Raw genomic sequence first — 15408 nt, 5'->3', positions numbered from 1 at the left:
GGCCAATTGTCATGCTCCAATTTCTGCTCTGGCTAACTCAGCACAGACCAGGGCGTGAACCTGGAGTGTACTAGTCTATATAGCTTGGTATTACATCAGGCAGTGCCTGCAGTAGGTGTTATGTGGCATCAGCCGTGGCTCAATGGTGACTCTTGCCTCTGAATCAGAAGATTGTGGGTTCAAGACCCACTTCCAGAGACTTAAACACAAAATCTAGGCTGATACTTCAGTGCAGTACTGAGGCAGGGCTGTACTGTTGGATGTGCTGTCTTTCAGATGAGATATCTGCCCTCTCAGGTGGATGTAGAACCATAGAAAAGATACAGAAGGGGGCCATTCGGCCCATCGTGTCCGCGCCGGCTCGAAGAACAACCAGGTGCCCATTCTAATCCCACCTTCCAGCACCCGGTCCGTAGCCCTGCAGTTTACAGCACTTTAGGTGCAGGTCCAGGTACTTTTTAAAAGAGTAGAGGGTCCCTGCCTCTACCACCAATTTGGGCAGCGAATTCCATACACCTACCACCCTCTGGGTAAAAAAGTTTTTCCTCATGTCCCCTCTAATCCTTCCGACAATCAGCTTAAATCTATGTCCTCTAGTTCTTGAACTCTCCGCTAGGGGAAACAGGTACTTCCTGGCTACTCTATCTGGGCCCCTCATAATTTTGTACACCTCAATCAAGTCTCCCCTCAGCCTCCTCTGCTCCAAGGAAAACAACCCCAGCTTATCCAATCTCTCCTCATAGCTACAATTTTCAAGTCCTGGCAACATTCTTGTAAATCTTCTCTGCACTCTCTCCTCATCATTTACGTCCTTCCTGTAATGTGGTGACCAGAACTGTGCACAATACTCCAGCTGTGGCCTTACCAGGGTTTTATACAGGTCCATCATTACATCCCTGCTTTTGTATTCTATACCTCGGCTAATAATGGAGACCATTCCGTATGCCTTCTTCACAACCTTATCGACCTGTATTGCCATCTTCAGGGACCTGTGCACATGCACTCCAAGGTCTCTCACTTCCTCTAGCCCTCTCAATATATTCCCGTTTACTGCATATTCCCTTTTACTGTTTGCCCTCCCTAAGTGCATTACCTCACACTTCTCCGGGTTGAACTCCATTTGCCATTTTTCCACCCACTCCAGCAACCCATTGATATCTTGGAGTCTACAGCTATCCTCTTCACTATCAACTACACGGCCAATTTTTGTGTCATCTGCAAATTTGCCAATCATGCCCCCTACATTCAAGTCCAAATCATTAATATATACCACAAACAGCAAGGGACCCAACACTGAGCCCTGTGGCACACCACTGGAAATGGATTTCCATTCGTAAAGACATCATCGACTTTTACCCTTTGTTTCCTGTTACTGAGCCAATTTTGGATCCAATTCGCCACATTTCCCTGTATCCCATGGGTTTTTACTTTTCTGACCAGTCTGCCATGTGGGACCTTGTCAAATGCCTTACTAAAATCCTTGTGGGAGAGACTAGAACTAGGGGCCACAATTTAAAAATAAGGGGTCTCCCATTTAAGATGGAGATGAGGAGAAATTTTTTCTCTCAGAGGGTCGTGAGTCTGTGGAACTCCCTTCCCCAGAGAGCGGCGGAGGCAGGGTCATTGAATATTTTTAAGGCTGAGTTAGATAGATTCCTGATTAACAAGGGAGTCAAAGATTATAGTGGGTAGACGGGAAAGTAGGGTTGAGGTCACAATCAGATCAGCCATGATCTTATCAAATGGCAGAGCAGGCTCGAGGGGCCGAATGGCCTCCTGCTCTTAATTCGTATGTTCGTATGACAGTGACTACACTTCAAAAAGTACCTCATTGGCTGTCAAGCGCTTTGGGACATCCTGAGGTCATAAAAGGCGCTATATAAATTACTTTTTTAGTCTGGAGCAAAAGTTAAATATAGAAAGGGTACCATCATTCTTTGGAGGAAATGGTTGGGAAGGCCCAGCTCCTAGAACATGAGCTTTAATGAAAACTGAAGCTACCAGAAACACTCAGCAGGTCAGTCAGCATCTGCAGAGAGAGAAACAGATAATTTAACGTTTTAGAATCAGACCCTTCTTCAAAAGTTAAATGCATCTCTTTAAATAAAATGCCAAAAAGAGATGCATTTACCTTGCGGTGAACAACCAATGTGACCCCCAGGAGTCTGTGTAAATTGCAACACTGAATCATAATGGCAATGGGAATAAATTAAACATCAAAGAGCATTTCCGCAGGCATTTCAGGTGCTTTTTTTCTGTAAAATCAACGTTCATTCTTTCAGAAACTCTTTTTTTATACTTTTAATTTTCTCCTGAAGGTGGTGATTCACACAGGGATGTAAGTCTCTGTACAGGAGCCTTCCACTAGCTCCTGTTTCTCATGTGTGAACCTAGACAGTATCGGCAAGCTGTTCGTCCACAGGGACCATCACAGCTGAGCCCAATCCTAGAGACACAGAAAATACAGGAGCAGAAGAAAACATTCTGAGTCAGTCAGGCCATGCTCAAAGTTTGAAAAATACCATGGAGGCGATTATCAACTGCTAGCAGCCCATTTCACACAATTGAAAATTGGGGGTGAGGGAGCACCTCACCCACCCCATTAACACCGAAGGCCTGCCTGACGCAATTTTCAGCCACGCCTGTAAATGAGTGAGCAGCCCGTCCACCTGAAACAGGCAGAGAGCAGCTTAAACATGCAAACCGGGGCCCTCGCCCGTTGTTGGGCCCCGATTGTAATTTTTAGGTGCAAATGTGCAGAGAGTGCGCCGTGTGCCAGGCAAGCGGCCTGATCAGCCATCCTTAAAGGGACTGCTAGAGACCGCTCACAAAATGGCCCAGTAGCCATTTAATTTTCTTTTCGGTCCGGCAAGCTGCAGCAGGGCGCCCTTGGTGCCTGCTGCTTGCCGACAGCATGTTAATGAGGCCGGGCCTCAAAATGGCTCAGGCCTCACACCGGCGGAGTAGCCACTGCGTTGACTTCCTGCCAATTTTAGATGCTTCTTGAAAATCGTCCCCCATGACTCCGTGTCTCACACTTCTCAATCCTATTCCATTCAATTCCCTCTGGAAGTTGCTGATATTATCCGCCTTGATACTCTTCCCAGGCATTCTACTCCATATATTCACTGTTTCAATTCAGACCACTTCCAACCCTTCAAACTCGTGTTCGCAGCAAAAAGGCATTTTCAGAAGCGGCCCCATGTCTCCTAAGAACTGAAACTTGCACCTTATGCATGATGTGAGTGTGATAGTTTGTCACAGGACTAACAATTAACCTTTATTGCCCATCATACTGTCCTGGCTACTACAAAAGTTGGCAAATGTCAGACTGTTACATTCAGGCTAAAACTAACAGCCTCATTTATTTACAAGTAAATTAATTACACAAAGACCTAAAAACACAGCAAGATACTGATAATACAAATATTAATAAAACAACAAAGATTGAATCAGTCCACATGAATCTATGTATGTTCTCTGCTTGCATTTCTTACATAGTCCAATAAGTTAGGTGGCACAGTAAATAGTGTAGATGGGAGCAGGATGTTGCAAAGGAACATTAATAGATTAGACGAGTGGGCAAAACTGTGGCAGCTGGAGTTCAATGTAGTAAAGTGTGAGGTCGTCCACTTAGGACCTAAGAAAGATAGATCAGAGTATTTTCTAAATGTCGATAAACTAAGAATTGTGTATGAGGTTAAGAGGTTAATTGTGTATGAGATTAAGGGGTTCAAGTACAGAAATCACTAAAAGCTAGTGGACAGATACAAAAAATAATTTAAAAGGCTAATGGAATGTTGGCCTTTATCTCAAGGGGGCTGGGAAACAAAGGGATCAGAGTTATGTTACAGCTGTACAGAGCTCTGGTTAGACCACGTTGGGAGCACTGCATTCAGTTCTGGACATCACACCTCAGGAAGGATATATTGGCCTTGGAGGAGGAGTAGTGCAAATTCATCAGAATGATACAGGGCTAAAAGGGTTAAATTATGAGGACAGGTTGCATAGACCAGGCTTGTATTCTTTTGACTATAGAAAATTAAGAGGTGATCTAATTGAAGTGTTCAAGATGATTAAAGGATTTGATAGGGTAGATAGGGAGTAACTATTTCCTCTGGTAGAAGAGTCCAGACCAAGGGGACATAACCTTAAAATTAGAGCTAGGCCATTCAAGGGTGATGTCAGAAAGCAGTTTCTTCACACAAAGAGTGGTGGAAATGTGGAACTCTCTTCCCCAAAAAGCTGCTGAGGCAGGGGGTCAATTGAAAATTTCAAAACTGAGATTGATAGATTTTTGTTAGGCAAGGTTATTAAGGGATATGGAACCAAGGTGGGTGGATGGTGTTAAGATGCAGATCAACCATGATCTAATTGAATGGCAGAACAGGTTCGAGGGGCTGAATGGCCTACTCCTGTTCCAATGTTCTGAAAACTCTTGAAAGATACAGACTTCTGTAGACTTCCTGATGTAACGTTTATAAATGGATGATCTTACATTCCTAGTGGAACGAGCTCAGCTGTCAGCTTTAGATACAACTAAAAGTGAATTAAAATTCTAGGACAATGTGCTGCATCCCTATTCAGCAGGCTCCAAATTAAAATCCATCAATCTATCAAATGAAACAGTGGTACATTCAGTGCAGAGAATAACTTAATGCTTCACCATTCACACCTCCTTCAGATCTCATCATAACTAGTTTAATCTGCTGATCACGTGGCCTGGGTTCTGGTCCTCACTGTTAACACAGCAAATGAAGAAAGCTTCCATTTTCACCCTAGTTGTTTAGAGAAAAACACTATACTCAAAAAAACCTCAGACTCATATAAAGATATAATATAGATTTTTTCCTGTTGAAGGCTTGGCAGATCTATGTTCCAATCACACTCACTACCATCTCTGTTTACCTTCTCTCTTCTGAACTTGATTTCATATACTTTGTAGACTTTATGATTATGTAAAAATGATTAGCGGTCAATGTATCTCTACCCGTAAAATTTTCAGTACCTCAATAAGATCTCCCCTTGCCTTCATGTTCTCCAGTGTAAGCGTTCCAGTTTCTGTAGCCTCTCCTTATAACTGAGATACCGAAGTCAAGGTATCCTGCCCACACCCTACATCTATGCCCGCAGGGATCACTGGACAGTGATCAGGAGTGTGAACCCTAGCTCATTCACCCACCCCTGGCCTTCATTGGTCACTGCTTAGACTCGTACTCGATTCACATGTTGGCAGCTGGATACTGCCTTCATTACTGAGCTGATTACAATGTCTCCTAAATGCAGGTGCTACCGCGATAGTGTACGCTGACTTGGTTCCCCCACTGATTATGAAGCTGCGCACAGAACTGGATGAGATTCAGGAGCTGATATTGAAGACTCTGCACTTTTGCTTTCTCGTGAACACCAAACAAGCCCTGGACGCCGACGGTATATCAGTGCTGAAAGTCAAGCTCACTCATAATTCAGTGGCCATCAGGAGTCTGGCTGCACGAGCTGTCATGGACATCAGGTAAGGGACAAACTACAAGCTTTCTGCATTAGTTACCTAATCAATTGACTAGATTACTGCCAGAATTCTACTCAATACTCCATAGAATCATATGGGGTAATTTTAACCTAACCCACCTGGCAGGAAACTGATTGGATGGGATTGGCTGCCCATTTCCACCCCGCCCGATTTTACTCTCCATTAAAGTCAGTAGAAAATAAAATCGGGCAGGGTGTAAAATGGGCAGCAGATCCGATCCCATCAGCTTCCTGCCAGGCAGGTTAGCTTAAAATTACCCCCATAGAATTTCACAGTACAGGACAAGGCAATTTGGCCCAACGTGCCTGTGCCTGCTCTCTGAAAGAACCCTCCCGTTCTCTTGCTTTCCCCCCAACTTTAGATGGGATCAAAATCTCTGTCTTCCTGATATCTGGGTCCATTACCATGATCTCTTGATTCAAGACAACAATGTTTAGGCTGTGGTTGTAGTTTTTTCTCTTACTGTTTGCCTCTATCTCATTCTCTCTTTCCCTTCCCTCCAGTAGATTGATGACAATGCCTCTGGCAACTTCACACAGGATGTTGTTGAGTTTCCTTTTGGGGATAATGGGGTTTTATTCACAAACCTTTTTATTTGCATCAAGAAACTGCTGAACCAAGTGTAGCATTTTTCATTGGCATTGGCCCTAATGTCTCCTTTCTTGGATTGCAATAGAAACTGCAAACATTTAAAGAAATATTTCAATATTGTCAACAAATGTACATTTCATTGAGAAATAAAAACTCCATGGGAAAAGTGATCCACCCGTGGCTAATGAAAGAAGATAAGGATAGTATTAGATTAAAAGAAGAGGTCGATAATGTTGCCAAGAAGAGTAGTAAGCCTGAGGATTGGGAGAGTTCCAGAAATCAGCAAAGAATGACCAAAAAATTGATAAAAAGAGAGAAAATAGAATATGAAAGAAAACTAGCAAAACATATAAAAACGGATTGTAAGAGTTTCTACAAGTATGTAAAAAAGGAGAGAGTAGCAAAAGTAAAGATTGCTCCCTTAGAGGCGGAGACAGGAGAAATTATAATGGGGAAACAGGAAATGGCAGAGACGTTAAACAAATATTTTGTATCTTTCTTCACAGTAGAAGACACAAAAACATACCAGAAATAGTGGGGAACCAAGGCTCTAATGAGAGTGAGGAACTTAAGAGTAATTAGTATCAGTAGAGAAAAAGTACTGGAGAAACTAATGGGACTAAAAGCCGTAAATCCCCTGGACCTGATGGCCTACATCCGAGGGTTCTAAAAGAGGTGGCTGCAGAGATAGTAGATGCATTGGTTGTGATCTTCCAAAATTCCCTTGATTCTGGATCGGTCCCAGTGGATTGGAAGGTAGCAAATGTAACCCCGCTATTCAAGAAAGGAGGGAGAGAGAAAACAGGGAACTACAGGCCAGTTAGCTTGACATCAGTCGTCATACAGCAAAGGCTATGGGCCCTGACAACATCCCAGCTGTAGTGCTGAAGACTTGTGCTCCAGAACTAGCTGCACCTCTAGCCAAGCTGTTGCATTTAAGATTGAGATGAGGAGGAATTTCGTCACCCAGAGGGTTGTGAATCTTTGGAATTCTCTACCCCAGAGAGCTGTGGATGCTGAGTCATTGAATATATTCAAGACTGAGATAGATAGATTTTTGGATTCTAGGGGAATCAAGGGATTTGGGGATCGGGCAGGAAAGTGTAATTGCACTCGAAGATCAGCCATGATCTTATCGAATGGCACGGCAGGTTCGAGGGGCCGTGTGGCCTACTCCTGCTCCTATTTCTTATGTTCTTATACATTAATAGGTTTCCCATGACGAAGTGTTCAGTATTATAGTCCTCACCTCTAGTATTATAGTCCTCAGTATATAGATATATGCAATGAGGGTAATAGCTCTTGGAGCCTCACCATGTGTAAGTTCCATTGGACATCTAGGAGGGGCTGAGGAGAACGAACTCCACAGCTGAATTCAGCACTCGACAGGAACATAAGAACATAAGAAATAAAAGAAGGAGTAGGACAGGCCTGCTCCGCCTTCAATAAGATCATGGCTGATCTTCGACCTCAACTCCACTTTCCCACCCGATCCCCTTATAGAGTCCAAAAAGCTATCTATCTCAGTCTTGAATATACTCAACAACTGAGCATCCACAGCCCTCTGGGGTAGAGAATTCCAAAGATTCACAATCCTTTGAGTGAAGAAATTTTTCCTCATCTCAGTCCTAAATGGCTGACCCATTATCTTGAGACTATGACCCCTAGTGCTAGACTCTCCAGCCAGGAGAGACTGCCTCTCAGCATTTACTCAGTCAAGCCCTCTAAGAATTTTATATGTTTCAATGGGATCACCTCTCATTTCTCTAAACTCCAGAGAATTTAGGCCCATTCTACTCAATCTCTCCTCATAGGACAACTCTCTAATCCCAGTGAACCTTCGTTGCACCCCCTCTAAGGCAAGTATATCCTTCCTCAGGTAAGGAGACCAAAATTGTACGCAGTACTCCAGGTGTGGACTCACCAGAGCCCTGTATAATTGCAGCAAGACCTCCTTACTCTTATATTCCAACCCCCTTGCAATAAAGGCTAACATAACATTTGCCTTCCTAATTGGTTGCTGTACCTGCATGTTAAGTTCCTGTGATTCATGTACAAGTACACCCAAATCCCTCTGACTACCAACATTTGTTAGTCTCTCATCGTTTAAAAATTATTCTGCTTTTCTATTCTTCCTACCAAATTGGATAATTTCACATTTCCCCACATTATACTCTATCTGCCACCTTCTCACCCACTCATTTAACCCGTCTATATCCCTTTGCAGCCTCTTTATATCCTCCTCACAGCTTACTTTCCCACCTAGCTTTGTATCGTCAGCAGACTTGAATACATTACACTCGGTCCCCTCATCTAAGTCATTGATATATATTGTAATCATAGAATCATAGAAGTTACAACATGGAAACAGGCCCTTCGGCCCAACATGTCCATGTCGCCCAGTTTATACCACTAAGCTAGTCCCAATTGCCTGCACTTGGCCCATATCCCTCTATACCCATCTTACCCATGTAACTGTCCAAATGCTTTTTAAAAGACAAAATTGTACCCGCCTCCACTACTGCCTCTGGCAGCTCGTTCCAGACACTCACCACCCTTTGAGTGAAAAAATTGCCCCTCTGGACCCTTTTGTATCTCTCCCCTCTCACCTTAAATCTGTGCCCCCTCGTTATAGACTCCCCTACCTTTGGGAAAAGATTTTGACTATCGACCTTATCTATGCCCCTCATTATTTTATAGACTTCTATAAGATCACCCCTTAACCTCCTACTCTCCAGGGAAAAAAGTCCCAGTCTGTCTAACCTCTCCCTGTAAGTCAAACCATCAAGTCCCGGTAGCATCCTAGTAAATCTTTTCTGCACTCTTTCTAGTTTAATAATATCCTTTCTATAATAGGGTGACCAGAACTGTACACAGTACTCCAAGTGTGGCCTCACCAATGCCCTGTACAACTTCAACAAGACATCCCAACTCCTGCATTCAATGTTCTGACCAATGAAACCAAGCATGCTGAATGCCTTCTTCACCACCCTATCCACCTGTGACTCCACTTTCAAGGAGCTATGAATCTGTACTCCCAGATCTCTTTGTTCTATAACTCTCCCCAACGCCCTACCATTAACGGAGTAGGTCCTGGCCCGATTCGATCTACCAAAATGCATCACCTCACATTCATCTAAATTAAACTCCATCTGCCATTCATCGGCCCACTGGCCCAATTTATCAAGATCCCGTTGCAATCCTAGATAACCTTCTTCACTGTCCACAATGCCACCAATCTTGGTGTCATCTGCAAACTTACTAACCATGCCTCCTAAATTCTCATCCAAATCATTAATATAAATAACAAATAACAGCGGACCCAGCACCGATCCCTGAGGCACACCGCTGGACACAGGCATCCAGTTTGAAAAACAACCCTCTACAACCACCCTCTGTCTTCTGTCGTCAAGCCAATTTTGTATCCAATTGGCTATCTCACCTTGGATCCCATGAGATTTAACCTTATGTAACAACCTACCATGCGGTACCTTGTCAAAGGCTTTGCTGAAGTCCATGTAGACCACGTCTACTGCACAGCCCTCATCTATCTTCTTGGTTACCCCTTCAAAAAACTCAATCAAATTCGTGAGACATGATTTTCCTCTCACAAAACCATGCTGACTGTTCCTAATTAGTCCCTGCCTCTCCAAATGCCTGTAGATCCTGTCCCTCAGAATACCCTCTAACAACTTACTCACTACAGATGTCAGGCTCACTGGTCTGTAGTTCCCAGGCTTTTCCCTGCCGCCCTTCTTAAACAAAGGCACAACATTTGCTACCCTCCAATCTTCAGGCACCTCACCTGTAGCGGTGGATGATTCAAATATCTCTGCTAGGGGACCCGCAATTTCCTCCCTAACCTCCCATAACGTCCTGGGATACATTTCATCAGGTCCCGGAGATTTATCTACCTTGATGCGCGTTAAGACTTCCAGCACCTCCCTCTCTGTAATATGTACACTCCTCAAGACATCACTATTTATTTCCCCAAGTTCCCTAACATCCATGCCTTTCTCAACCGTAAATACCGATGTGAAATATTCATTCAGGATCTCACCCATCTCTTGTGGTTCCGCACATAGATGACCTTGTTGATCCTTAAGAGGCCCTACTCTCTCCCTAGTTACCCTTTTGCCCTTTATGTATTTGTAGAAGCTCTTTGGATTCACCTTTGCCTGATCTGCCAAAGCAAACTCATATCCCCTTTTTGCCCTCCTGATTTCTCTCTTAACTCTACTCCGGCAATCTCTATACTCTTCAAGGGATCCACTTGATCCCAGCTGCCTATGCATGTCATATGCCTCCTTCTTCTTTTTGACTAGTGCCTCAATCTCCCGAGTCATCCAAGGTTCCCTACTTCTACCAGCCTTGCCCTTCACTTTATAAGGAATGTGCTTACCCTGAACCCTGGTTAACACACTTTTGAAAGCCTCCCACTTACCAGACGTCCCTTTGCCTGCCAACAGACTCTCCCAATCAACTTCTGAAAGTTCCTGTCTAATACCATCAAAATTGGCCTTTCCCCAATTTAGAATTTTAACTTTTGGGCCAGACCTATCCTTCTCCAAAGCTATCTTAAAACTAATGGAATTATGATCACTGGTCCCAAAGTGATCCCTCACCAACACTTCTGTCACCTGCCCTTCCTTATTTCCCAAGAGGAGGTCAAGTTTTGCCCCCTCTCTAGTCGGGCCATCCACATACTGAATGAGAAATTCCTCCTGAATACACTCAACAAATTTCTCTCCATCCAAGCCCCTAATGCTACGGCTGTCCCAGTCAATGTTGGGAAAGTTAAAGTCCCCTACTATTACCACCCTATTTTTCTTGCAGCTGTCTGTAATCTCCTTACATATTTGCTCCTCAATTTCCCGTTGACTATTTGGGGGTCTGTAGTACAATCCTATCAAAGTGATCTCTCCCTTCTTATTTTTCAGTTCTACCCATATAGACTCAGTGGGCGAACCCTCGGATATATCCCCTCTCACTACTGCCGTGATGTTCTCCCTAATCAAGAACGCAACTCCCCCTCCTCTCTTACCTCCTGCTCTATCTTTCCTATAGCATCTGTACCCTGGAACATTGAGCTGCCAGTCCTGCCCCTCCCTTAGCCATGTTTCAGTAATAGCTATAACATCCCAGTCCCATGTACCCATCCATGCCCTGAGTTCATCTGCCTTGCCCATCAGACTTCTTGCATTGAAATAAATGCAGTTTAATCTAGACTTCCCTTGGTCTTTGCCCTGCTTTCTCAGACCATCTGTCCGGTCATGTTCTGTACACTCTCCCTTACTGCCTTTTGTTTCTGTCACCACTTTATTTCCCACTGACTTCCTGCATCGGTTCCCATCCCCCTGCCACATTAGTTTAAACCCTCCCCAACAGCACTGGCAAACACTCCCCCTAGGACATTGGTTCCAGTCCTGCCCAGATGCAGACCGTCCAATTTGTACTGGTCCCACCTCCCCCAGAACCGGTTCCAATGGCCCAGGAATTTGAATCCCTCCCTCTTGCACCATCTCTCAAGCCACGTATTCATCTTAGCTATCCTGTCATTCCTACTCTGACTAACCCGTGGCACTGGTAGCAATCCTGAGATTACTACCTTTGAGGTCCTACTCTTTAGTTTAACTCCTAACTCCCTAAATTCAGCTTGTAGGACCTCATCTTGTTTTTTACCTATATCGTTGGTGCCTATATGCACCACGACAACTGGCTGTTCACCCTCCCCCTCCAGAATGTCCTGCAGCCGCTCCGAGACATCCTTGACCCTTGCACCAGGGAGGCAACATACCATCCTGGAGTCTCGGTTGCGTCCGCAGAAACGCCTGTCTATTCCCCTTACAATCGAGTCCCCTATCACTATAGCTCTGCCACTCTTTTTCCTGCCCTCCTGTGCAGCAGAGCCAGCCACGGTGCCATGAACCTGGCCACTGCCACCTTCCCCTGGTGAGCCATCTCCCCCAACAGTATCCAAAACGGTATACCTGTTTTGGAGGGAGATGACCGCAGGGGACCCCTGCACTGCCTTCCTACTCTTCCTCTGTCTGTTGGTCACCCATTCACTATCTCCCTCAGTAATTTTTATCTGCGGTGTGACCAACTCACTGAACGTGCTATCCACGACTTTCTCAGCATCGCGGATGCTCCAAAGTGAATCCATCCGCAGCTCCAGAGCCGTCAAGCGGTCAAACAATAGCTGCAGCTGGACACACTTCCCGCAGGTGAAGGAATCAGGGATACAGGAAGGAGCCCTGAATTCCCACATCCCACAAGAGGAACATGACACGGCGCTGGGATCTCCTGCCATGACTTAACCCTTAAATTAGCTTAAGAACAACTACAATGTCAAGAGAAAAAAAAAGGAAAGAAAAACTGCTTACCACTCCCTTTAAGGAGTTTACTCCTTTAAATTGTTCTCAATTTAGAGAATGTTAACTGCACTAGGGACCTTGATTCACTAAAAAATAAACGCTACTTCCTATAAGACCTGCAGACCTTCCCTTTCCTTTTACTTTAGTTACTGTAGATAAGTAGAAATACTCACCTGAACCTACTCACCAATCAGGTGCCTCCCCTGTGTCGCGTCCCGATCTGATTCCTGACGTCACTTCGAACTCGGTCGCAGCTCCGCTCGGCTCGGCTCCTCTCAGCTGTTCTCAGCGCTCTGAAATCCCGCCTTTTATCGGACGCTCCCTCCGCTCCGCTCGGCTCCTCTCAGCTGTTCTCAGCGCTCTGAAATCCCGCCTTTTATCGGACGCTCCCTCCGCTCGGCTCGGCTCCTCTCAGCTGTTCTCAGCGCTCTGAAATCCCGCCTTTTATCGGACGCTCCCTCCGCTCGGCTCGGCTCCTCTCAGCTGTTCTCAGCGCTCTGAAATCCCGCCTTTTATCGGACGCTCCCTCCGCTCGGCTCGGCTCCTCTCAGCTGTTCTCAGCGCTCTGAAATCCCGCCTTTTATCGGACGCTCCCTCCACTCCGCTCGGCTCCTCTCAGCTGTTCTCAGCGCTCTGAAATCCCGCCTTTTATCGGACGCTCCCTCCACTCCGCTCGGCTCCTCTCAGCTGAGTCCTAAGCACTGATCCTTGCAGCACCCCACTAGTTACAACCTGCCAACCCAAAAATGACCCATTTATTCCTACTCTCTGTTTTCTGTCCGTTAACCACAGAATGCCTTTTGAAAATCCAAATACACAACATCAACTGGTTCCCCTTTATCTACCCTGCTAGTTACACCCTCAAAAAACTCTAATAGATTGGTCAAACACGATTTCCCTTTCATAAAACCATGTTGACTCTGCCTAATCATATTATGATTTTCTAAGTGCCCTGTTACTATGGGCTCGATGTTAGCAGGGCTGCGGGTTCTCGGCGGGCAGGCTACCCACGTGCCCGGCGAAATCAGTCAGCCACCCGCGCGATCGTAGCCCAATTGGATCCACTTACCTTGTTTCCGGGTTCCCCACTGCTGATCTGCGCGTCGGGCGGGCTGTGCATGCACAGTGAGATCTGTCAGCTGGAGGAGCTCTATTTAAAGGGGCAGTCCTCCACTGACAGATGCTGCAACAAACAGAAAAAATCACAGCATGGAGCAGCCCAGGGGGAAGGCTGCTCCCAGTTTAATGATGCCTCACTCCAGGTATCAATACATGGGGTGAGGAGGAGGGGGAGGACAGAGATCTTCCCCCCGGCGGGCGGGAGGAAGCCGCCTGCCTCTGCCACCAGGAAGGCCTGGCTCGAGGTGGCAGAGGAGGTCACCAGCGCAACCAACATACAATGCAGGAGGCGCTCCAATGACCTCAGTAGGTCAGCCCAAGTGAGTACACTTACTCTTTCCCCTACACTCCGTCTGCCACATCACCGCCCCCACCCCACATCTCCTTCTGCACTGCCAACACTACTCTGTCACATCACCCCTCACACCCACTCAAACCTCATCCTCATCTTACCTGTACCTACTCACCTCGCCAGTACTCATCCCGCCACTACCACTCAACCCAATCCTCATACAATCTCATGGCTCTTTTCCATACTCACCCTCTCATGCATCTCTTTCACGGCCAGCCTCACTCAACCTGCCACTACCTGTGCTGCAGCCACAGGGCATGCATCACATATGTGCAGTGGGCAGCGTAAGGCAAACGTGCCGTGAGCATGAAGGGGATGCACAAGGATGTTTGAGGGTTTGTCATAGCTGTTACTTATATTGAATTTCTGACCAACTCATTACATATTATATTGGCACCACTACTGCCATGTCTTTGCGAATCTTGTCTGGTTTGTGCAATAATGCCCTTTCCTGAGGATCACTATGAAGACCCACAACTGATGCCACCCATTGTGTCACTGCAGAGTGGGTGTAGGTGTATTTTCAGGGCTCTTTTGTGCAAACGGCTGAGAGACGTCGGCGATGTCCCCGGTTGCACCCTGGAAGGATGCGGAGGAGAAGTTGTTGAGGGCAGTGGTGACTTTGACAGCGACAGGTAAGAAGATGGTGCTCGGGCCAGCCGGGAGCAGCTTGGCATGAAGGAGGCTGCAGATGTCCACGACTACATGTCGAAGGACTCTGAGCCTCCGTGTGCACTGCTGCTCAGAGAGGTCCAGGAAGCTGAGCCTCGGTCTGTGGACCCTGTGGCGAGGGTAGTGCCCTCTGCGACGCATCTCTCTTTGTGGTAGCCCTCCCTCCTGCTGTATAGGTGGATGTGTCACAGCACTCTGTTGTGGAGCTCCACGTGTCAGAGGTGGATGGCGTGGATGGCGAGGCTGGTGAGGCTGGTGATGCTGTTCGCCCTCCGAGGAGGTCATGACTGCAGCTACGGCAGCCCCCATCCGGAAGATGTACATCTGAGGGGGTCCGCAAGGTAGGTACATGTGTCTGGACCCCGGGGTAAGTGTGCAAGTTGGTGACTTTGATTGTCAGGAGGAGGGTGGTGGAGGCCAAACTTTGTCCCAAGTGACAAGAGTGGCCTCCTGCAATGGGTGAGGGTCTCCCCCCCCACCTGTCAAATGGACCTTTGCAGCTGCCACAGGCTGACAGCTGCAACAGGTCCATTTGAACTGGGAGTGTTTCCCCCAGTGTGGGAAACAGTCCCAGGTTGCTCTAAAATCCCACCCCTCCTCACATAATCCCTTAATCAGGTCAGTTAATGACCTGAACAAGCAAAGTAAATGTCTTCAAGTGGAACCCTGCTGGCTTTAATTGCCTGCGGGATTCCCACCAGCGGGGGCTGTGCGCGCACGCCGGCGCGTCAGTGGGGAACCCGGAAGTGCGCGGGTTCGAGGCGGGC

The 15408-nt window shown here is 46.4% G+C and overlaps 1 protein-coding gene across 1 annotated transcript in view; it reads left to right on the top strand.

Moving 5' to 3' along the window:
• The window catches only part of rsph14 (radial spoke head 14 homolog), a 710550-nt gene that overhangs the window by 680187 nt on the left and 14955 nt on the right, over positions 1-15408 (top strand). The window contains exon 4 of the mRNA XM_068005520.1: positions 5287-5512. Coding sequence (XP_067861621.1) covers positions 5287-5512 — 226 coding nt within the window. The remainder of the gene's footprint in view (positions 1-5286; positions 5513-15408) is intronic.

Source organism: Heptranchias perlo, chromosome 25, assembly GCF_035084215.1.
Source record: "Heptranchias perlo isolate sHepPer1 chromosome 25, sHepPer1.hap1, whole genome shotgun sequence".
Taxonomy (NCBI): Eukaryota; Metazoa; Chordata; class Chondrichthyes; order Hexanchiformes; family Hexanchidae; genus Heptranchias; species Heptranchias perlo.
The sequence above is the reverse complement of the archived record's forward strand: the minus strand, read 5'-3'. Positions and strand labels throughout refer to the sequence as shown.